Source organism: Mastomys coucha, unplaced genomic scaffold (assembly GCF_008632895.1).
Source record: "Mastomys coucha isolate ucsf_1 unplaced genomic scaffold, UCSF_Mcou_1 pScaffold20, whole genome shotgun sequence".
In the NCBI taxonomy this organism is placed as follows: Eukaryota; Metazoa; Chordata; class Mammalia; order Rodentia; family Muridae; genus Mastomys; species Mastomys coucha.
In genome coordinates, this window is record NW_022196903.1 from 56381860 (window position 1) to 56407582 (window position 25723).

General features: G+C 33.9%; 1 protein-coding gene across 6 annotated transcripts in view; it reads left to right on the forward strand.

Moving 5' to 3' along the window:
• The window catches only part of Ccser1 (coiled-coil serine rich protein 1), a 1196027-nt gene that overhangs the window by 894363 nt on the left and 275941 nt on the right, over positions 1 to 25723 (forward strand). Inside the window, exon 12 of one of the 6 annotated variants that reach the window (XM_031382068.1) lies at positions 9139 to 9184. The exons of the other annotated variants lie outside the window; for them this stretch is intronic. Within the exon in view, the coding sequence (XP_031237928.1) occupies positions 9139 to 9184 (46 nt within the window). The remainder of the gene's footprint in view (positions 1 to 9138; positions 9185 to 25723) is intronic. 6 annotated transcript variants of the gene reach the window in all.

The window sequence follows — 25723 nt, forward strand, 5'->3', positions numbered from 1 at the left end:
TATATATATATATATATATACATACATATTTATATACTGGATGTGTTGCTCAGGCATTGCTGGATAGAAGCCAAATAAGGCAACTATGCCTCAACTTCAGAGACTCTCATCAGTAAATCCCACTAAGAAATAATGATTAAACATACAACTGAAATGGAAATAAAGTACTTATGTGATCTAACTACTATGAGGGGAAACATACTAATTTTAATATGATATCCTACACTAAAATTTTTATGGTTTAGTATAAATTTTCATTAAAATGAATATTTATTTTCCTTCATCTGTCTACAAGATGTCAAGTTACACATTTTTCTTAATACTTATCAATTGAAATTATGTGATAAAATGAACAGCTAACTGAAGATGCTGAACACTGGAAAATTAACAACACACATTTATAGCTTTTACTCAAGTATATGTGTGTCAGCCAAAGTACTACAGGTGCTTAAGTTCAAAGCTCTTCTTTTGTACCTTACAAAAATGAATGACTTGGTGCAACATGAAAGCAGAGTCAGTGTTACCATTAGAAAATATGAGAACACAAATCTGTAAGCAGAAAATTCCCAGTCTTTAGAAGCAAAGCTTGATAGAGAAATGCTGATAGTAATCACCGAGCTTAGAATGCTTCTGAAACTAAATAACAGGGGAACTTTCTGACTCTCGTTAGAATTTAGACTTGAAAATCCCCTTTCTTTAATGTGTGTAAAGAGAGTCATTATGGAACAGTTCTAAAATTTTTGTTGTAAAAATAACGCAATTTTATACCACTTCCAATGGCACCCACGTCAAAGGGTTACTGCTTACTTCTAGTGAAGACTACACATATTTTTAACATGGATAAATGAGGGATTCTAGGAAATAATCACATTCCCATATACTAAAACCATAAATATCCCCCCTTCTGGATTTTAACAAATCACCAGCATGGGAAACTAATGGTGGTTGAGCAGAGAAATGTCTGGTAATTTTCCCAGTGCAATTTATATTATGTTCATTGACTATATTCCTCAGGAGAACACAACTTAGGTTTTATTATCCAAGGGCTATAAAAAAAGAGAGGCAGCTCATAATTGTTTTTTAGGACTTAAATATTTCCTGCAGCTTTATCATTTTATAACGTAATATGAGAAAAACAGTTACTCACACAATAAATAAACTTTTTATAGCTAACAGGAAGAGTATGACTTGAAAGGTTCCAGTCTGTTTCACCACACAGACCTATGCTCAGTTATTAGTACCGTTTCTGTAAAGTTCACACAAAGTCATTCCAAACTAGTGTGTCTTAAACTTGTACATTATTTTTCAAAAATAAACTATTCAACTTTACTCTAATGTTAAATCTTCCTTTACTCTTTCACAAAGCACAATTATAGATTGCTTTCCTAAGGAACACTCTTAATAATCCAGTTGTGAGAGTTATACTTAATTAAAGGTACTGGAGTCCTGAGATCTTTTATTCTGATTGTCATTATGGAATATCCCATGAACTATGTACATTATACACAACCATGAGCATCAAGACCATAGACAATAAAATTTTATTGTAAATTGTAAGGTGAATCTTGGAATGCAATCAAGTTTACTGAAATGTTATTAATTATAATGTTTATCTGAAAATATGTGATTCCAATATCATTTGTCTTCACTTATTTCTATGAACCAATTTCTTATTTCTTTCAATTTACTATTTATCTTAGACAGGATTTCATAATGTAGTCCACCCTGGCCTATAATACATAATCCTTAGGTATCACTGTCTATCTGTGGAGATTTCAAGGCATATACCACATTCCCATAGACTGTCCCATGATTTCTCATAACAATTTCACTGAAACTATCAGAAACTGTCCCATGATTTCTCATAACAATTTCACCTGAAACTATCAGAACTAACATCATGACACTATGTTAAATGCCTTGATTCAAATTTTTGATAGCCACTGACTTCAATTTTCAATCTGAGAATTTTTTCCTCCAAGTTCACTCAGTCAATATTAATATTTCGTATTGGCTTTACAAATACTCTTCAGAATTGTGATTGTTTTAGAAATCATTCTTAAAATAAGCCTTATTCTAGTGTAGCCATTATTTAATTTGGGCAATCAAGCGAATTAAAGACTAAAGTATTGAGCAAAGTTTTATTTAAATAATAAGCTAAAATAGGTTAATATAAAGAGAAACACATAAACTGTATATGAGTCCAAAGAGAAAAAAATCTACAAATGTGACAACTGGCATATTACGGCTGAGACAGTTCAGGTTTTTTTCAGTAAAATGTATAAAGATTATTATAAAGAGTATGTCAAATGATAAAATTTAAGTATAAGACAATATTTGTTTTCCTTTCCATTGAAACTAAAATGAAACAGTACTCCATTTATAGACCATCCTCAGCATTATCTTGTTTTCCCGTTGCTTTTGAAGTGTGATGTGCTTTTACTTTTAAAACATGTTACTTGCTGTTGATAATAGTGAACTCATAGCCAGAGAAGAGAATTCCAAAATAATTAAAGGGATGCATATCAGATAGTTCATGCTATCAAATTAACCCACAGAACTCACTGCTCCATCTGTAGCAAATGTCAAGCTGTGATTATGTTCTTCTAAGAAGTGGTTCACTCAATCTTAAAAAGCATATAATAAAAGAAAGGGTCTTGGAACATTTTTAAAGCAATAACAGCATCATAGAACCATTATAAGTAGCTAGGAGGAATTAATGGCCTTTAGCTGTGCATTGCGTAATCTCCCAAGTGCAGAAGGTTGTGGTTCCTATAATAAGTTACAATGATATAAAGCATAGAGGTGAGCTTGTGTTTGTTTTATAGTTAAGACTACATTCTCTGTTAAGTCCATTGGTTGGCTGCAAGCATCTGCTTCTATATCTGTAAGGCTCTGGCAGAGCCTCTTAGGAGACATGCATATCAGGCTCCTGTCATCAAACACTTCTTGGCATCTGCAATAGTGATTGGGTTTGGCCCCAGACCTCCTGGGGACTAAACCACTAACCAGAGAATACAGATGGAGGGACTTGTGGCTCCAGCTGTACATGTAGCAGAGGATGGCTTATCTGGCACCAATGAGAGGGAAGAGCCTTGGTCCTGCGAAGGCTTCCCCAGCATAGGGGAATGCTAAGGGTTGAGGCAGGAGTAGCTGAGTGATTGTGGGAGCACCCTCACAGAAGCAGGGGTCATAGAATAGGTGGGGGGCTTGGAGGGGAAACTGGGAGGGGAATAACATTTGAAATGTAAATAAATAAAACAACCAATTAAGAAAAAAAATTTAAAAAGACTGCAACCAAATTCTCAACAAAATGTCAGGATTCAAACCCATCTTCTGGGTTTCTTACTGACAAAAGGAGAGGATGTTATTGAGAGATGTCAAGAGGCTCAATTAAGGGAAAAAAAATAAAGTTAAGTTCATTTCGTGGTGCATGCCTTTTATCCCAGCACTTGGGAGGAGGAGGCAGGCAGATTTCTGAGTTCAAGGCCAGCCTGGTGTACAGAGTGAGTTCCAGGACAGTCAGGGCTACACAGAGATGTCTCAAAAAAAAAAAAAAAAAAACAAAACAAAACAAAAAAAAATCATTTTACCTGCTTATTCTTTTACTTGTGTCTTATAAAGTTAGCAATGACTGAAAATTAGAGGGGCATACATCTGTCCTAACAATGTCTGTTAAAATGCCTGCTGCCCATTTTTGCTTTACCTGTGTCAGGGCTGAGCAGCATTACAAGGACTTTCAGAAGGGCATGTTTACAGTCTGTTCAGTTTACAGTGCTATTTCTCATAGATTTGGAAGTGTTTATAACTTCAGCGATATTGGTGTTCATCATCAACCCCTTAATTTCTCATTTCTGGGTTTTTACTAGTTGTTGAGAAAAATAAAATATCCACAAATACTTTAAATTATTTTATTTTACTTTTTACATTTTCTGTTCTTTGGCTTTATAGTGATTAAGAGTTAGAATACCAAATCATACTGATGTAATGTTTTCCAATTCCTCCTCTCTAACTTTCATTGTAAAACATGGCTAGTGAATTAATCTGAGCATGTGACCTGTGATAACAATTGAGAGCAGGTCTAGGTCCCATGATCTTAACTTGCATCTACACAATGTATTGAGTACAGAAAGCTACTGTCTGTGTAACAGTAGCTTAGCCTGTGAGTTCTGTACTCTGCTTGGTTTATTGATGAACAAATGACTTGAACACTGTCTGCCAACCACAGTGGCAGAGAAAAATTATGAATTTGGCAGGAGTATGTACCCAAAGGAATTTTAAGAAAGGTAACATTTTACTGTTGTTCATTTGAAGGCTTCACATAAATTGTACCATTATATAAATTATAAAATAAACTATACTTAGATATATAAAAAATATAAACTAGTACTTATTTTTTACATAATTTAGGTGCCCGAAATATCCAATGTTAAAAAATTATTTTACAGAGCGCACACTTGCTGTACTATTAACAGATGCATTTTAATTAGCTGTTTGAAGACAATAGTAGGTAATAGATGTGAACCTTAGTATCCTATAAATTTAAGGAGTTATCACAGGGAAAAAATGATGCTACATTAGAACTTGGATACACTTATCAGAAACAAACTGTCCCTGTTGAAAGTCAAACCATTTCTAAGGTTAAAGTAGTTACATTAACTAAGTTGTGATTCCACAGAGGGCGTGGCAGTGACAGGTAACATTTCCATTTTATTCACAAGTGATCATTTCAAAGTTGCATATTTACCTCAGTGCTGATGCTCTACATATCTCTACCTTTCTAGAGAATTAGTGTTTCTAAAACCAGTTCAAAATCAAGAGCATTCTAACTGTGGAGGGATTTGCATTTAAAATTATATTTTCCTAACAATTCCATGTCTCATTTTGTTCTAATGTACACTGTAGAAAAATGTCATAATTTTTCTCTATACCTATAGAGTTACTATAATCATAAAGTTTGTGCGTGTGTGTGTGTGTGTGTGTGTGTGTGTGTGTGTATGCGCGCACACACATGCGTGTGTGAAATCTTTGGTGGACAAATAATAATTGAAGAGAACTTGTAAGAATTTATTCATAAGTGCTTAAGACACATTAAGCTTCTTATATTTTTGTGTAGAAATATTTATGTATGGTTCTTACAGCTCAAGACTTAGCAGAAAATATTATTCTAAACATTTGGATAATTTTGAATTCAGAAATTACTGGCTTGGCCTCAGGCTTTTGGTTACAGGGTTAAGAATTTTCTCCTGTCCATATTTCTATCCATTTATAACACTGTTTTACCTTCTACTTGTGTGCCTTGGGTCAATGTTATTTTAATATTTCACTGAGAAGACAGGATTGACTTTAACCTCAATGAAATCATACATTATTTTATTCATCTCTGTACTCTGAGTGTGTACCTACATCTTTTTCTACTAAATGCTTCTACATTTGTAGAAAATAGCAAATAGTTTTATTGCAATGGAGGTTGTGTGTGTGTTTGTGCATGTGCTATACATATTTTTAAAATATTTATTGCTTTATTTTTATGAATTTCCAAGTTTTATATCCTTTCTGTGCTAGAGAATCTTGTACTAATTTACATTCTCATTTATAACTTTAAAAGTCTACCATCATACCTATGTAATTCTCATACCAAATTGTAATTGCATGCTTCTGTCTTCACATTCACTTTGAACATTAAGGTTCAGTATATATACAGTAAACAGCAATTTTGTGGCACCAAATGAACTTAGTTTTGTGTCTGCCAATGCCATAAGAAATTAATTTTGCTGTCATTTCTACCTCATCTATAAGTTACACATGAAATGGCATGCTGTGATTATAACATATTCCTCACCAAATGTTATCATTATTAAGGCAGTTTTATGTATATTCATACACATATGTATATCTGCATGCATATATGTGTATGTATGTAGATGGTGGTGTAGCTGTGAAGATTGATAAAAAACTATTAAACACCAGCAATAATAGTCATTAATTAGACTATATGTGAAGATGTGTCTTTGTGGATTATTTCTCTGTTGGAAATATTAAGCCACTGCAATTAAATTGAATACTGGCTTTTTTTTTACTCTGACATAAATGAAAATTTTCTGAATCTCAACTGACACAATTGAATTAAATTTTATGAATTTTTAAAACTGATGGTCTCCAATAATAGATGAATTTATAGGAACCAACTCTTAGGAAAAAAGGATTTGGCATGAAAGCTATGTAGATAAACTGGAGAATTAACCCTTAATCATCACATCTTCTCAAAGCTTTTCTTTCAGCTGTCTCTGGGTTGCTTATGCTAAACAGTTCTCCTAACCAGAGTATGTCTTCCCATCAATGATTAATCTCTCTATGGTAATATTTGAGCATTTGCTAATGTAGCTTACATGTTACTAGGGAAAATTATCACATTTTCTTTCATTTATTATACCTGAAACATACATATTAGTTTATAAAGTCTAGGTAAAAAATTGAACATTGCAATGAAGAACTATTATACTTTAGATTATATAGTAATGAATGCAAAGTGGAAATGAGAGGCAAGTTCTTGGTTTTCATAAGAATTATCTGGAGTCTTCCACAGTCACCCAGCAGTGAATCTCTCTGAAAAAATCTGTAATACAGAGATTAATGTGATTTCAAATTTCTATGTAAGAATTAAAATTGTCAGCTGGGCAGTGATGGCTCACGCCTTTAATCCCAGCACTTGGGAGGCAGAGGCAGGGAGATTTCTGAGTTTGAAGCTAGCCTGGTCTACAGAGTGAGTTCTAGGACAGCCAGGGCTACACAGAGAAACCCTGTCTCTTAAAAAACAAAACCAAACAAAAACAAAAAACAAAAAAAGAATTAAAATTGTCTCTGAATTCCTATTCAGAGATCTAAAAATGTTTGTAATTAAATATTTAAAATTGAGGTAATGCATTGAAAGCCTTCAAAAGAAAAAAAATGTGTTTTTTTGCTCCGTATATCTATAGATAATGATGAGAGTAAATATAAATTGAAATTTGAACAATCAATATTGTGATTCCTATAATAGGAAGACAGTGACCTATCTCAAATAAACTTGTTAGTTTGTTTGGCAAGATAAATCTGCCAGATGTTTGTAGCTCTCCTCTTGACTCTTGATACTTCTTAGAATAATTTCAATGTGAGTAAGAGAAGCACAACTTTGACCCTTCCTCAGATACAAAGCTGTATTAAAACATACATGTGCCATGACTTTAAATTCTACCTAATTGTGCCCCTCTGATGATCACACTAGCAACTTCATGCTTCAGAAATGACAAGACTAATTTCTACCAACAGAGAATTAGAAACATATTGCTTATTCATACTTTAAAGTTTTGTTTCAATAGGAAGATTTTTTCTGGTTTATTATAGGAATTATGTTAAGTTACAAATATCTCTAGTTAAATCTCTAATAAAAGCAACCTTAACATGTTTCAGGTTTGGGGAATATTTTCCAATAAATATTGGAATAATTTTCAGGGATTGAGTGATTTGTGAGGGTTCTACTATAATTCTATTTCTGAGTCTGTATGTCAAACTAATAAAGTATTGAGCTTTAATCTATATAAAGACTGCAATTATCTAATCTCATTTACTTACAAGTAATTATCTACAGTAAAATTTATTCTAAGAAAATCAATATAGACAATTGCCAAAATATATACTTCTTCCTAAATAGATTAATCATATAAGCATGTTTTAGATAAAGGAAATTTTAGCCACCAATTTGCATAACTTATTTTTATATTTGAAGAGAACTCTTCGTATTTTTTAAGAGATAAGTCCATTTTGGAGGTACATTTATGTGGCCAGGGCTATAATGCTAGAATGTGTTATCCTTTTTCTAAGGATTTTTTATGTGTATGTGAATGTTATCTGTTGTCAGTGTGTATATTTGTGGAGGCCAGAAGAGGACTTTGAATCCTATGCCTGGGGTTATAGATGGTTAGATACAGAAAGTGCATGCTTAGAACTGGATGTGGTTGCTCTAGAAGTGTAGCAGGTACTTTTAATTGATGAACCACCTCTCCAGCTCATGCAATGAGCTCATTACATTCAGGCAACAAATATCCTACTGTTTAACAACATAATCATGTGAGAAAAATTTGGATGGCTCTTTAATTGTTTCTAAACTGAATAAAAACCCATTTAATTTTAGAAAGTTTTCAGCAAAAATGGGAAGGAAATGAATAAAAGTTGAAAGTGGTGCTAAGCCAAATTTAAGCTGAAAATGGTGAGCAGCCAAATTTCAGTAATCTAGTTGAGTCAAGGTTTGATGTGCTAAGATTGGGATTATCACAGAAAAAGCAGGAAATTCTTATTATTTTTCAATATAATAATCATTTGTGAATTACCGTATTAATATATAGCTATTGAACTTATGGAGTTTTGAAGTATTATTTTAGATCTTTTGGCACATATTATAATGTATTTTGGTGCCAACAATAAAAATCCAAACTTGAAGTATTTGCTTGTAGAACACTCTGTACTGGAGGGTTATGACAAGTATTGTGAGAACTGTCTGGTTCACCATGAGGTCCACAGTATGCCATTCATCATTCATGTCATCGTTGAATGACGTTTCGTCTCTGCTAGGTCATGCTGCTTTGCAATTATCAATTTTTGTTGAAGCACGAATCTGGGACTTTTTTCACGTTAATGAAATCTTACTCCTCTGCCTCTTCCTAATCTTCTTTTTCTTTTCCTTCTTCTATTCTTTCATCTTTTTCTATGTTTCAGTTTGAACACAGAAAAGAGCAACCCATGATATACTGCTTACTTTAAAAGACACACAACAAAGGTATCATTTAATGACATTGTATGAGGCCACCCACTTTATAAAGTGGCCACTTCATACTGTATGTGCTCCACTTTTCTCAGACCTCTGTGAAATCTAACTGCTTTCATTTCTGCTATAATTTTTACCTTCTTTCAATTGACTTATTTTACATTTAATTTCCTCAAACATCCAATATGTGAGTTCAGCCTTACCTTTAAAATCGGGCTCTTTAATTTTTTTTTACTTATTTTGCATTTCTGTTCATAGTTTTAAATTTATTTCTCCCCCACTTTCTGCTCTTAATAATGCTGATATCATTTGCTCCAAAAAATGTGTTTTATTTCCAGGGCACAGCTTATGGAAATGTTCCTGTACCTTCCCGCAGGCAATTATGTGAGTCTCTTAACTTCAGCTCTGTGTTGTAAACATGGCTCCTTGTTTCTGTGCTGTAGCATGGCATGCTGACTGAGACCAGTGCCCACACAGGTCAATATGCAATCTATAGTGTTGTATATTACCTATTTCGTATTTGTAGCGGATGGTTCCCTTTGCCTCTTCCTTATCTGCTTGCCATTATCAAGCTCATTTTAAGAAGCCATATCTCAATATAGCCAAGTACACTAAGACTTCAGTGATGACTCAAAGTCTGGGGCAGAGAGGGCAGTTGATCTAATCTAGCTATTTTTATTTGGCAACAATGAGAACACTTTCTCTGTCGGTGAATCCTAAGACTTCCACACATTCTAACTTTCTCCCCTTTACTCTTCAGAATCTTCATATCATATAAATGATTGTTTTGTCCAAGCATGAACGACCCTTTTGAGTAAGATTACAAAATGACATCTTCCTCCAGTGATTTTAAAGCAACGTGACTCTCTACATATTTTGCTTTTTTTCTAAGTCATCACAATTAGATCATTAAAATTAATAACTAAAACTTTAGCTAGAAACCCCAGATTTTTACAGCTTTGCTCTGCTGTATTCATAAAGCTGACTGCATTCCTGAAGTCTCTGGCAGCTTGTCAACATTAGTGTGCCACCGAGAGATGTACCTGTAAACTTCACCTGTGTCAGCAGACTTTGAGGAACAGCTGTTCTCATTTCCCATCCCATTCATGCCATTCCCCGCTACACAGCTTCTATCAGTTGACTTGGTTGTGTGCCTCTATTACCAATTGCTTGAGCAACAAATCTTCGTGAATCAAATTGTGTCTAACCATAACTGGTAATGGACTTTTCATAATATGATGCTTGGGTTACTGAAAGGTACAATCTAGTGTACACAGTGCTCGTTTGCACTATTTTCAGGAAAAAAAATCATTCGAGGACATTTAAAGAAGATCTATGAATTAATAATAACAAAACAACTGCACATTGTACTTTTTATGCCGTGGCCAAAACAACAAATGAAACAGTATATGTATTATTTCCTTCTTCATGAATTAATTTTGGATGTTTGAATTTTTATGAATAAATTTAAAGTCAAAAAGAACTGCTAGAATGAATGACTTCAGAATATTAAAATTTACAGAAATTTAATGGTCATTAGAGATAATAAATTATCTTTTGCTGTTTTTATTTTTACTGAACTATAATTTAATTTTCTCATGTTTATTGGAAATAAGATTTTTTTACTTAATTATTATTGCAACAGTAATTGATAAATTCAAATGTAAGGCAAGAAATTTCAGAATATGATTCATATTTTGATTCAGATTCACTTTCTTTTTTTTTTTTTTTTTTTTTTTTTTTTTTTTTTTTTTTTTTTTTTTTTTTTTGGTTTTTCGAGACAGGGTTTCTCTCTGTAACCCCGGCTGTCCTGGTACTCACTATGTAGACCAAGCTGGCCTCGAACTCGGAAATCCGCCTGCCTCCGCCTCCCAAGTGCTAGGATTAAAGGCGTGCGCCACCACCGCCCGGCTTCAGATTCACTTTCTTAAGAAGGAGCAAATCTCTACTCTTCACTTAAGCTGTGCACAGAGCTTGGAGACCACTGCACAAATAGAGTCCAGTCCTAGGCACTAGGAAGCTGGTGTCACTATGTCTTGTGAAATCATAAATAGAAATATACTGGTTATGAACATTCTTCTTTTGGTTTTAATAAAGTAATTTCCAACTTTCACAAAATAAAAAAACATAATATGAAAATATATATAGTTTGATTTTAGGTTCTGGTTAAATGAGATTCATTTTATTAAAATCATAAAGGAGAGTTTCTCTAAAGAAGGAAGTTATTAGTTACACATTCGTGTTAATAGGCAGCATCATTAGAACAGAGACTGGCTTCTAAACATTTATTGTTAAACAGTGAGCTTATAAAGCTCTGTGATATAGAAGGCTCAAGGTCACATTTCCTTTTAATCAAGTGAGAGTCCTCAGATTTCTGCCCTGTACCAGTGCAGGTCTTTGGTGTCTTTTTCAGCATTTGCAATTGTGGTGATTATAGAAAACATTGTATAGTAATGGTCAGTTTATTATACGCATGAAGATGATCATTAATGTTCACAGATTTCCTTCCTTGTCCACAAAAAGTGCCCAGTGAGACTTTTCTCAGATGCATTTTAATCAATATGTTATATTGTCTACACCAAAAATGAACTCTTAATTTCTTGAAGACACAGTTGACAAATTCTTATTGTTTTTGTTTTATTTGACATTAAAAGATTCTTTAATGTACAACTGTTATAAAACTATACTCAATTAAACAATTTTCATTAACACTGCCTTGAAACAGAATCATGTATATAGAGAGAACCCTTGGAAATTTAGGTGATTATAAAGTGAATGAAACCAGAATGAGAGGATTCATGACTCCATTTTGAGATGCTCTGCTGGCTTAGTTAACAGGCATAGTTATATATTCCTCTAGTGAATAAAACTCATCAAAGTTAAACAGAAAAGAAACAGTGCTGCTTAATTATTTTCACATCCAGAGAAAAGTCTTAAATAATCACATCAAAAGAGGTGTCTTGGAAAATTATTTGAATGTTTGTAAAGAGTATAGCTTCTAAATATTAAAAAGCATAATTGGCTTGTTAAAATTACTAATAAGGTTCCTGAGAAGGGAGCTCTGGTTCTACTTCCTTGAAGGAATCAACCTCTGCACAAGGCAAAGACCCCATGCAGATCCTTCTTGCCGTTTTCCTGGCATCCACAGAACAGAAGCCTAAAATGGAGATGAAGCACAAAATATAACACTTGAAATCTGTATAAAACGTTATTCAAGCTTGGAGTAGGCAGAGGAAGGGGTTTATAACATTTGAGGGAATGACAAGAATACATGATGGAATCCAGTGTTCTATGGAGCTCCAGGTCCACTAGGGACCACCAAGGTCTTGCCTTGGGACGAAGAACTCACCAAAGGAGTCTTCTGTTTTTACAGATTAAATTGCATTAGTTTCAAGTAGTCCTGGAATATGGCTCAGAAATTACAAAAGTACAGACAGACAATAGAAGGGACTAAGAGCAAATGAATGTCCTACATCAGAAGAAGCATTTATAATGAAAAGCATTAAGTCAACTAGATCTATTGGAAAGAAAGAGTCAGAGGCAATGAAAGGCAAAACTATTGGAGTTATTAAACTAATCTCACAACTTCTAAACAATTTGCCACACTGGATTTCTTCACACAACATGTGTTTATCTAACATATCTGCGTTTCCACAGAATTTCTATACCTTATGGAAAGATAAGAGAAGACAAGGCAAACACAATATTCTGTGACGTGATAGAACAATCAGCAGAGTCAGCTAAGGTCATTATGTAGATTCTATAAATATGTGGCAGGAGAGTTAAAATGGTCATAATTGTGTTTAATGCATTAATGGATGTGTTTTATGAGTGTCACTTAACCACTTTCAGCATATAATGGCATAATAGAACCAAAAGTAACCTGCAGATATTAAATGTTCAATAACAAACAGGATAGTTGTTTGTAATGGTCAAATTTATGGACATAACAAGTCATGGGAAGAATTATGATTTTGAAGATAAAAGATAAAGAAATGATAGAGTAACCAAAAAAAATCAAAGGGCTATGGAAAATAATCAAGTTTTTTGATTTACCTGTAAGTGGTGTCCTAGGGAGTACATAGATAGTGCAGAAGAAGCACTTGAGTTATAATAACCACAGATTCTGAAATGACAGAACAAACCAAATTTTAGAACCAAGAAGATCAAAGAACAAACAGAAAGTGAAAAAGAACACACATAGAATGTCACACCCAGATGGCTGAAAATCAGAGTAAGGAATCCTTGAAGAGACTCTAGGCAGGCAGTATTGAAGTTCTGTATATCATAAAACAAATAAGATCCTAGAAAGCTTTTAAATAACCTATTTCAGAGCATGCAACTTTTAGATTATATTCTATTAAATTCTACACTAATAAAATGATAATATTCAAATATTGGTGTGATTTGTTTATCCATTTGTTTTTGTAGATACTGTAGTTTGTGATCTGCACTCAGGCATTGTTTATCAAACCATTTTATAATAGATGTTAATAGTTTGTGGTGAAGCAGAAATTTTTGAGTCTAAATTACTACTGATGATTGAAAGGAATAAGCAGTATTAAACATCCAGCATTCATGATCTATTTCATACATCTGTATTCTGTACTGCCATGATGTAAGACTCTCTACTTATTGTAAATTAGCATAGTAATTTTCTAATCAAGCACATTAAAATGTTGGCACTGATTTTCCTTTGTCAAATGCAATAACTAAACTTTCATTAATCAAGAGAATTGCCTATTGTGAAATTTTTCTTAAGCAGAATAACACTTAATGATAGAAAATTGAAGCAACAACCACAGTAGAGAGGTGTGGGGTGAATCACAGAGCACACGATAAAACTATTATATGGTCATATGTTACCTTTTCCTTTAAAATTAGTAGTAGGCTTAGTAAGCCAGGCAAAAATAGAAGTTCATCTTAGAGCTTAAGAAAATTTGACAGTTATACTTAGAATCTTACTAAGAAAGCAAAGCCATTTTTTCCTGTTCATTTGTTATTATGTAATTATATTAATTTTGTAGTATTAATATATATTAATTTGTACATATCCCAAGTGTTGTCTTCTACATTTAATGACACTGAAGATGACTGTCATGATCATGAATAACATACAAAGGCTTGTTAGATATAGGCAACAAATTGAAGATGTACTAACAAATATAATTTATATTAGTATTAATGGAGCATTGATTGAAGATTCATTTAACTTAATTTGTTCTGATTAATAGATTTGCATATGATTAAAAGCTTCCTAGCAAAAGAACAGCAAAAAACTATGCATTGCATTGTGTGCTGGTCAATGCCTTAATTCTAGCTTGTCCATCCTGTGGGCTACAAATTATTCTCACTATAGATGAGTCTTGTGAGTATATACTAATGCCATTGCATGTCTCTCTGGGAGATTTTGTTAGTTCATAGTTTGGACCATCTGTCATGTATTCCACAAATTTTTATTGAAAAAACATTCATACAAAATTCCCAGCACTTCCCACATCCTGTCCACCTCCTCATTAGCCCAATTCCAACATTTCTCTCTCTCTTCAGGAAATAAATGCAAACAATAACAAGCAAGTCATAAATATTAAAGAAAAATAGAAGAAACATACCCAGAGAATCCATCAAAACAAAATATTATAAATCATAGTATACAAGAAAAAAGTTAGTGATACTAAAGGGACCCAAACATATTAATATGAGATAAAAGTGTGCAAAATACCATTTGAGTCCTTGTTATGTTGGTATCTACTGCTAGGCATGGGTCCTGCCCTTAAGTGTCATTTATATACCCAGTGAGACTCCAAAATTGGAAAGAACTACATTTTCCTTAGCAAGTAGTTATCAGTTACAGGTAGCTTGTTAGGGATGGAAGCCATGTCTACTCCCATCCCTCAGTCCTGAAACCTAATCCTACATGAACCTAGAAAGGTTCTATGCATATTTCCAGTTTCTGTAAGTTCATATGTGTATCAGTTCTGTTGTGTCTGGAAGACATCATTTGCTTGGTATCATCTGTGCCGTTTGGCTATTACAATATTTCCATGTCCTTTTCTTCAGAGCTCCAAGAGCCCTGAGTGGAAAAGTTTGATAAAAATATCACATTTATGACTAAGTCTTCTAGGGTCTTCCAGTGTCTGCACACTATCCAGTTGTGGTCTCTGTGTTAGATCTTATCTATGGCAATAGGAAATTTCACTGATAATTGCAGAGTAAGGCACTGGTCTGTGGGTAAAACAATTACTTTAGAGAATATTTTAGTGCCATGTTCTTTTAGCTGAAAAAACAGTATTTGGTTTGGCCGTAGCCATGGACTATTCTGTATCAGATTCTCAGTCATCGGAACAATATCAGAGAAAGATTCTTCTTAGAGAGATGACCTTAAATCCAATTAGACAGTACCTGGATACTCCCAAAAAATTTCATGACACCATAGCCACATCTTATCATGCAGGCAGGTCTCTGTTGTAGACTGTAGAGTTGTAGCTAAATTTGGGGCTACCTTTCTATTCAGGTACATTGCAGAGTCCAGGAACACTAGTCAATAGGAATGAACCTGCTAGCACCATCTTGACTTGTGCATACACAGAGAAAAATGTAAGTCTTGTCTTCAGCTATAGGAGCTTACCATCAGTTTGTAGAGTATAACCATGAAGATTAAGTGTATAGTGAGACAAATTGGGAGGGAAGTATTTCCCAAAGCAAAATGAAAAGACTTGTTGATGTCTTGAGATGCCAGGAGATTTCTATGGAGCCTCGTGGCTAATGAGTTGATTAGTTGTAACCAATTTCTGGTACTGGGTGTTTCACGTGGAGGTGACAGATGTCTAGCTGGAACATTATCTTCCTTACTATTTGTTGGCTCCATTTAAATTTCTTTCACTTATCTATATATTTTAAGAAGCTTCTACCATTTTGGCTTTCCATATAAATGTTCAAATGACACTTAGTTTCCTTTGTTCCTTTTGTGACTCACTCTACTTTCCTTCTTCCTTCCACACCCTTTAATCACTATGCTCTACTCTCTTCTCTGTCTCTCCATAACTATCTATTTATTTCTTCTTCCTTGGGAGATCCTCACCTACATCTCTGTCCCTTATTCTGTACCTCACCTTTGTGGTTTATGTATTGTAGGCAAGAGAATAACAATGAAGATGACTGCATGAGAATCTCAGTGGTAGCAAGTAGAGTCTTTTGGATAAATGCCAAAAAGTGATATTGCTGAAACTTGAAGTAAATCTATTTGCAGCTTCCTAATGAACCATAATACTGATATCTATAGTCTGTCTCCCATCAGCATAGAGAGTTCCCCATTCCATGTGTCCCTGAGAGCGTGAGCTATCATTTGTTTTATTAATTTTGCCCACTCTGATTGGGGAAAGATGAAATCTCAATGTTGTGTAGATTTGCATTTCCCTAATCACTTAGGATGTTTAACATTTAAGTGCTTCTTAGGCATTAATGTTTCCTCTTTTGAGAATTCTCTGTTTTATACTGTAAACCATTTTTTAAGTTTGGCTTTTTGTTTTCATGAGGCTCATTTTATAGTTTTTTATATTTTTGAGCTATTAGTCTTTTATCAGATGTGTAATTAATAAAGATTTTTCCCATTCTTTAGCCTGTTATTTTTCCTAAATGGTAATGACTATGGCCATATAGAGGCATTTTAGTTTCATGATGTTCCATTTATTAATTTTTGTTTGTAGTGTTTATGCAATTGGTTCCCTGTTAAGAAGCCTTTTCCAGAATCAATGAGTATTTTTGCTTTATCTTTTTAAAAACTTGGGTTATTTGGCCTTATGTTGAGGTCCCTTAGTTGAGTTTTTAGTTGAGTTTTGTATAGATCTATAAATACAGATTTATTTGCATTTTATATATGTAATCATACAATTTGGCCAGCATCATTTGTTGAAGAAGCTGCCTTTATCCAAGTGCATATTTTTGTTACTTTTGTTGTTGTTGTTGTTGTTGTTAAAAGTCAGGTGTCCATAGTTATGTGGACTCATGTTAGAGATATTAATTTGATTCAATTAGTCAATGTGTTGATTTTTTAAGCCAATGCCATGCTTTTAAAAAGTTCCTAAAGCTCTATAGTACATTTTGAAATAAAGGTTGTCTCCCATAGTTCTTTGATAATTTAGGTTATTTTAGCTATTGCAGTTTTTTGTTTGTTTGATTTTCTCTCCTTCCCTCCCTCTCCTCCCCTCCTTGTGTGTGTGTGTGTGTGTGTGTGTGTGTGTGTGTATGTGTGTGTATGTGTGTTTCTATATAAAGCTGAAAATTTTTCCTTTCAATTTATGAGAAACATTGATTTAGGGATGGCTTTTAGCACAATGATTATTCTCATTATATAAATTCTATTAATCATGAAGATGAAAGAACATTTTATCTTCTCATATCACTTTCCATTTTTTCTTCAATACATTCATTTTTTTATCATAAACACCTTCCATGTGCTTGCTTAGAGTTAGGACAAATTCAAGAAATCAAACAACATCAGAGATGTCACTCACACTAACTCTGTACAAGAACTAAAAGAGAAGTTTAGACTTGAAGAAAAGATAGAAGTAACAAATGTTTGAGGCTATTGTACAAGTTGTTTTACCAATATGTAATTTGTTTATGTAGGATGGCTTTCAAAATGTCCATTAAGTAGTAAAGTGATATTTTGATGGGCTCCTTTCAGTGTTACCTAGTCTTTTTACCTTAGCTTGTTTACTGATCTTTCCTTCGGTATTTATATTTAATGTTTTGATTATTAGTATTGTGAAGAAGTTCTTTTTGGTTTTGTTAATTTGATGTTCTGCATTCTTCTGATACTTTGATAGTTACCTCCTTCTTTAGGTTAGGAAATTTTTCTTCTATGAATTTGTTGAAAATATTTTCTGTGCCTTTGACCAGAATTTCTTTCCCTTTCCTCTATTTCAAATATTACTGGATATATTCTTTTCATAGTATCTCAGAATTCTATATGTTTTGTGCCTGGATTTCTTTTTAGATTTAACATTTGTTCCTTCTATCTTGTCTTCAATAACCAAAATTCTCTTTCAGATCTTATACGGAGTTAGTTTGACTTACTTCTGTGGGTATTGTCTCATTTCTTGAGTCTTTCATTTCTATTTCTTGTTTTGTTTTGTTTTGTGACTGTATGTTTTTCTTCCCATTTATTTATTTATTTATTTATTTATTCATTTATTCAATTTACATCCTGATCCTATCCCCAATCGCCGTCCCATCCTTCCATCTGCTTCTCAAATTCTTTCCTCTCCTTCTTAGAAAAGGGAAGCTCCTCTCCCTAGGTACAAACCAACCCTGGCACATCCATCAAGTCTCATTAGGACTAAGAACATCTTCTCTCACTGAAGCCAGATAATGAAGTCCTGCATGGGAAAAGGAATCCGAAGGCAAGCAAGTAAAGACACAAATCAGAGGCATCCCTGTTGAGGTTGTTGGGGAACCGACATGACTAATGGCCAACTACTGATTCTATTTCTTTGTTAAATTCTACTATCATATTGTGAGCAGTTTTCATTATTTAATTCCAAACTTTACCACAGAGTTCATTAAGGTATTTATTCATATCTTCTTTAAGGCTATTGAACATATCAGTAATTGCTGTTATGAAGTCCTTTTGCACTTCAGCAATATTTACATTTACTAGGGTCTATTCTAGTATACTTATAGTAGAGTCATATTGTGTTGGCTTTTTATGCTTGTATTTTTACCTTATTTTCTAGACTTGAAGAGTTATGACAATCGAGGTGATTGGATTCTAGGGTGTTGATATCTGGTCTCATCTGTTTTAGATGAGACCTCATTCTATTCCTTGGTTCTTTTTCAGTACCTCAAACTTTCAAAATATGGGGAACTGTGGTTTTCCTGAGGTGCTTCTTCAGATTTGGGGTTGACTGAGAGTGTTAGAGATGTACTAAGGAGAAAATACTGAGAGATGCTATAGGAAAGAGCTAAAGGAATCTTCTTAATACCAAGAGGTGGGCTCACAGGGAATTAGAGTTATGATGTGAGGCATGCTTCTGTGAGGAGGTTGCCTTAAGACAAAGAGTAATCTGGAGAAACATGGATAAAGGGCTAGGAAGACCCTAAATTTGTTATGATAGTTATAGATACTAGTGAAAGAATTTGAATCAGTTTGCACAAGCAAAAAAAAAAAAGAATTTGAAGCAAGGAAGAACTCCTATAAACAAGTTGTTGTTACAGTGCTAAGGGTGAGAATGTTAAAAGAATAATATAGAACATAGTAGAGAATGATGAGTGTCTACCCAAGCCCTATGGCCACTGTGGTCCCAGGTATAGTGTGGCCAAGCATCCACAACAGTTACAAGAGATGGTAAAAACAACACAGTAATAAAGTACCTGTGAAGTACTCCCTGTGAAAGAAAAGAAAAATTTCCTTCCAAAGTCACAGTAAGATATAGCCACTCTTCCAGATTTTTGTGAAAGCTTTTCCTCTTTCAATTAAACCAAGAGATGAGGCCACAGTACATTTTACAGACTGCATAGAAGTGAGTCAGCTGAGGAAAATAAACAAAAGCAGTTATCTGAGAACCCAACAACTATTGAGAGGTATGGCTGTGCTTCTTTCTACCTGCTTCTCTCTATCTGGTTCAGAGATCTACAAGACCGTTTCCAGAGTTGAAATATTTCATAAAAGTGTAGGAAAATATCTGTTTTCTTTGTTGTTGTTCTGAGTCAGATGATATTTACCATAAGAAAAATAGCTGTGATCATTTTCTTGTTTTATTAAGCTTTATATTATTTAAAAATAGTATTGAAATATGTTTTATTAAAATTTGATGTTCTTTAAGAATTTATGTAAGATTATTGGATTTGTATATTTTTTAGTATTTTTTAAGATATTTATTTTTTAATTAATTTTTTTACACTCCATTTTTTGTTCATCTCCACTGCCCCCCTCTACCATCTGACTCTTCCACATTCCATACCTCCTCCCCACTTCCCTGTTTCCATGTGGATGTCCCCACTCCCCACTCACCTGAACTCTAAACTCCCTGGGGCCACCAGTCTCTTGAGGGTTAGGTGCATCATCTCCATATGAACACAGAACGGGCAGTACTCTACTGTATGTGTGTTGTGGTCCTCATATCACCTTGTGGATGTCACCTGTTTGGTGGTCTAGTGTTTGACAGATCTCGGGAGTCCAGATTAATTGAGACTGCTGGTCCTCCTACAGGATCACCTTTCTCTTCAGCTTCTTTCAGCCTTTTCTTAGCTCAACAACAGGGATCAGCTGCTTCTGTCCATTGGTTGGGTGCAAATATCTACATCTGACTCTTTCAGCTGCTTGTTGTGTCGTCCAGAGTGCAATCATGCTTGGTCCTTTTTTGAGCTCTCCATAGCCTCAGTAATAGTGTCAGGCCTTGGGACCTCCCCTCTAGCTGGATCCAACTTAGGGCCTGTCACTGGACCTTCGTTTTCTCAGGCTCCTTTCTCTTTTCATCCCTGTAATTCTTTAAGGCTGGAACAATTATGGGTCAGAGTTGTGACTGTGGAAATGGCCCCTCTCCCCCTCATTTGATGCCCTCTGTCTTTCTGCAAGAGGTAGGCTCTATAAGTTCCCTCTCCCTATTGTGGAGCATTTTATCTAAGGTCCCTCCTTTTGAGTCCTGAGAGTCTCTTACCTCCAAGGTCTCTGGTGCATCCTGGAGGGTCCCCCCAAACTCCTATCTCCCGAGGTTGCCTATATCCATTCTTTCTGCAGGCCCTCATGGCTTCTGTCCTTTCCACTCAGGTTCCCATCTCCCCCCACTCTCCCTCCTGTCCACTTTCTCTCCCAGGTCCCACCCTCTCTAGCCACTTGTGATTTCTTTCTTCTCCCTCCAAAGTGAGACTGAGGCATCCTCACTTGGGGTCTTCAGCTTGTTGAGCTTTGGATTTGTAGATTTTTATTATTACAACAAAATATTAGGATCTGACAATATTGTGGAATAATCAGTATGGTTACTCAGTGTTACAGAGGTTAAAGTGCTCATATTTAGAGATGGTCCTCTTGTGATTATAGTCCTGGTGTAGCAGAGGGAATCACACAGCAAATAATAAAGAATAGATATCTTTTTATCTTTGTTTTTAAATTAGGTTATATGAGAATTTCTCATGATATACTTTATTCATATTCATCTTCTTCCCACAATTTCTCTCAGATCTACATCTTCTCTTTCTAATCATCCCAGTTGTAACCTATCACATCCTACTTGTGCTGCTAATATACTCTTGGGTATGCGGACATACGGTGGAGCAAGGTGGATATACCAGCAGACACAATGATAAAGAAAACCAACTTCTCCTTTTCTGTCAGTTGTTCCTACACTAAGGGTGGATTCTGTGCCCTCTTCTACCCTCCATACTGAAACTTGAACTGGCTTGCAGAGGTCTTGGGAATGTGAAACATCTTCTATGGTTTCATATGTGGGAACTTCCCTGTTGTATCCGGAAAGCACTTTCCTTGTAGTTTTAAATTACTGAAACTACCTGAAGTCAGATTATAGGTCATTTGTGAAAATGAAAGAAACTGTACTTAGGAGTAAATATTCATGTCAGGAATTAAAGATGATTAAATATGAATGTACTATATATATATATAATATTTGTTTTATTTTATTTCTAAAATAATAAACAGTGCAGTAAATTCATCTGTTTAACAAATCAAGGAATCAATTTTGATGTGTGTGCATATGTTTTAATTGGTACTTTATATGATCAAAACCTTTCTTTAAGTGAGTCTTTGATTCTACTAAAAACCTCCTCATGCTCAGATGTTTCTGTTTGAAACTGAACCCTTTTTTTTCTGTCAGTTCTCTTCCTTATCCTTTTTAGAACCCTTGACTTATTTACCATTCCTAGTATGGTGTTATGTGCTTTGTCTAGCCGTTAAAAATGAAAGCACACATGCTTCTGAGACACATAATGAAGCCTCTTCTGTGTTGTATAAACATGTAATGAAGACTCCTCCAAAAAACCACCTTTGCAGTTATGACTGTCCTTTGAGAAAATTAGTAAAAATTTATCTTAATCTAAATATATCTCTTAAGAAATAAATATTATACATTCACAAACATCTCTATCTCCCTATCTGTATGAGTCTCAGTATCAGCATAGTATAATATCTAAAGTGAAGAAAACATCAGTGGAAAATAGAGTCTTCAAGAGTCATTATCACACAGTGAGCTAAAAGAAATTGAGGTTAATAGTTTAATTACTTCCACATATACAATTCAGGATTTAGCCGAACTGTTGATGCTTTTATTTGATATAGTTTACCATGTAGTGTAGTGTACGCCTTAGTTAACATAGTTCATCTCTGAGCAGATTCTGTACTATTTCCACTGATCCCTGGGGTCTGCTTTCCATTTCTTTAGAAAGAGCATAAGATATAATCTTTAACTATCTCTTCTTAGCATTGACAAATCAAATTAGAAGGAAATATATATTAAATGTGAAAAATTTCCCCATGAATCTCACTTATATATTTTCATAAAAATATTCATTCTTAGTCTGTTCATTAAACTACAGAAAATAATTTTGGGGAACTTGCTTTAACATCCACGTGATTATGTTTTTTATTAAAATTCTACTATAGGAAAAAAATTAAAAGCCTACTATCGGTAGTAAATAAATATTTATGTCAAAGGTTTAATCCATTTTTTTAATGAAATATAATTACTTTTCTAAATCTTTATTTGAAACCAGGTTTGAAATTGCATAAAGATTGAACATGTTTTATGTATGGAAGTTACTCAACTCTGAGGGATAACCGTCCCAAGCTGTTGGAAATCGCTATGGCTGTAAGAATAGAGAAAGGTAGGAAGGGGAAGATGGAAAGCATATAGAGGAAAATAGTCGTCAAAATATGGATGTTGTTTACAAATGCAATCTAAATTATTCCATTTTAATTTTCCAGTCTTTTATGTTGAGATTCCTATACCTTATAACATCTCCTCTTGGTTGGCACAATAATTGTAATATTAAGAATTGAAAGTCAATGTACAGGCTAGAGAGAAGGCTCCACGGTTAAGAGCACTGACTGCTCTTCCAGAGGTCCTGAGTTCAAATCCCAGAAACCACATAGTGGCTCATAACCATCTGTAATGAGATCAGATGCTCTCTTCTGATGTGTCTGAAGACAGCTATCATGTATTTACATATAATAAATAAATAAATCTTTAAAAAAAGGAAAGTGACTGTACATTAAATAAGATTCTTCTGTAACTGATTCTTCTGATTCATCTAAAAATTCCCCCTTGGCTTATTAATAACAAATCAATTTTGCTAAATGACTAGCGGGTCATATGCAGATTGAGTAAATAAAAGAATGAAAAATTAATACTAACAAATGTTCTGAAAAATCACATCTAAAAGAAGGTAGCAGTTTCTTTCATATTGCATGCCTACCTCTATCTGAATTGGGTCAGTATTAGTCAAATTGACTATCATTATCTTATTGTTCCTTTGGGACATATTTGTTGTTGCACCTGGAAAATCACCAGTCTGGAAGATTGAAGATAGAGAAATCAGTCTTTATTGCCCTGCATATTAACCTATAAAATAAAAGCATAACGGTGTGGAAATTGTGGCCATGCAGGGTCAGCGTATCTGTGTACAGAATTTGTGGATCATTCAACTGAAGCAGTAACTAAGGAGCAGCAAGATTGATAGGGCAAACTATTTTGTCTTTCTTAATCATTCAATTGATTATAAACTTATAAAAGAAATTAAGAATTCTTTGTTTTACTTTATGCAGCAAGCTTTTATTGTGTAACTAAAGATGTAATTACCATGCTTAAAAAAGTCACTAAAATTTGATTTGATTTTTAACTTTGGATAAACTGAAGGATTTAATAGAGCCATTTTGCTTATAACACTTTGCAAAAATAAGAAAAACAGAAATAATACAATTACAAGTTTATTCCCTCTATGAAATTTTTAATGGTAAAACTTGTTATATACACTATTTCTGCAATGCAAACCTATATGTATATGTGTGTGTGTGTGTGTGTGAAAATATATATTCAACTACCTCCTTCAATTTATCCTATTCCCTAAACCTGAATTTAACTTCATATTTTCTTCAGTTTATTATCTTGATGGAAGAATATGATTACTATCTATTGTAGATAGGTTAAAATATGTATATCAGAAAATCATGCCTTGGTATTTATGGTACAGTAAAAAATATGAAATTCAAAGCTATTCTTTGATATATAAGATTTGAAAGATAGGTGAATATCAAGTATAGTTCACAATTTTATAGGTCCTACTGAGATCTCAAATGAAGATAAAGGAGAAAAAGAAAACAAAACCAAAATGATCACAGTTCTTACAAACATACCCATTTTATGTAGACATGGCTTTCTTTCTTTAAAACATGTTAGTTATAGACTCAATGTATAAAAAGAAATTATGTTTCTATAAGTTCTTTTATAATTAAATATCTCAATTTCATGGTAGCAATGTATTGCAGAATTAAGAAATAATCACATGCATGATTAAAATATCAGATAAAGTTGAAAATGCAAGTATCTCCAGTATCAATATGTAGCCCTTGATTTGTTAATCAGAAAACAAAAGTACTATAAAAGGAGAATTTGTACAGTGTTCTTTAATTCTGAACTATAATCCTTTGTCTTCCCTTGTAATGTTAAAGTTGATGACTCCAACCTAATATCTAGAAAAGAAAGTATTTAAGAATCAGAAATTTAATTGAGAGGATGTTAAAATATCAACTGTCAAGCAATCAAAGGCTGGAGGCTTAGTATCTGAAAGAGGACATTTTCCATGACATTTTGCATTTTTAGGTGAAAAACCTTAAAAGAGAAAATGAAAACTTGGCAAACTCTCCTTAGAGTCTGCAGTGACTTTTCTATTTTGCCCTTGTCTCTTCTTTTCTCTTTTCCTATCTCTCTTTTTTTTTAAATTGGTGGAGCATGCCTTTAATATCAGCAAGGAGACAGAGGCAGTTGGATCTCTGAGTTCGAGGCCAGACTGGTCTGCAAAGCAAGTTCCAGAACAGCCAGATTTACACAGAGAAACTCTTGTCTCAAAAATATCTGTCAATCAATCAATCAATCAATATAAAATTCAGAAAGGAAAAACGCAAAATCCACTTTAATTGCACCATGGAGCACATTCTGAGGGTGCTTTTGGAATCAGTTTAGGCCAAACTGAATTTCTCACTTAGGGTTTCTATCTTTTTTTCTTTAATCAAGATATAATGACATTACCCCTCCCTTTTACCCCATAAATCATGTTTCATACCTGCCTACTCTCTCAGATTCATGGTCTCTATTTTGAAATTATTTTCTTTCCATGCAAATAAGTATATAAAACTTTCTGAGTCCATTCAGCATTGCTTGTATCTAGTTACTTTTAGATATGAACACTTGCTATTGTTCAACTTTTTGGGAGGAGCCTCATCCCTGGAGATGATGGAGTCTACTGGTCAGTAGTCATAAAATGCCATAACTCTTCTACTTGGAGGAGGGAATGGAAGGCACAAGTTTCTTTCCAGGTTGACATGTCAAATAGTGTTATTCTTGTTCAGGTTCTAGAACTGAGAAGAATTTGTTGGGTGATGGCTCATGTTCTATGTTACATTTGCAAACATATTGTTCCATCATTTTAATATTCCAAGAGAGAAGAAAAGACATTTAATCACTTCTTTCTCTGTCTAAGCCCCCTCCTTTTTATTGAATTATTTCAAGTATATTGTTTTCTTACATAATATATCCTGATTATAGTTCTGTCTCTGTCTATTTAACCCAGACCTTCCCAATTTCTCCTTCCAATTGATTTAACCTTATCTTTGTCTCACTAGAAAACAAACAGGATTCTATGTGAAAATAAAAAACAAAACAAAATAAAACAAAAACTAAGAAATAGAAATGAAAT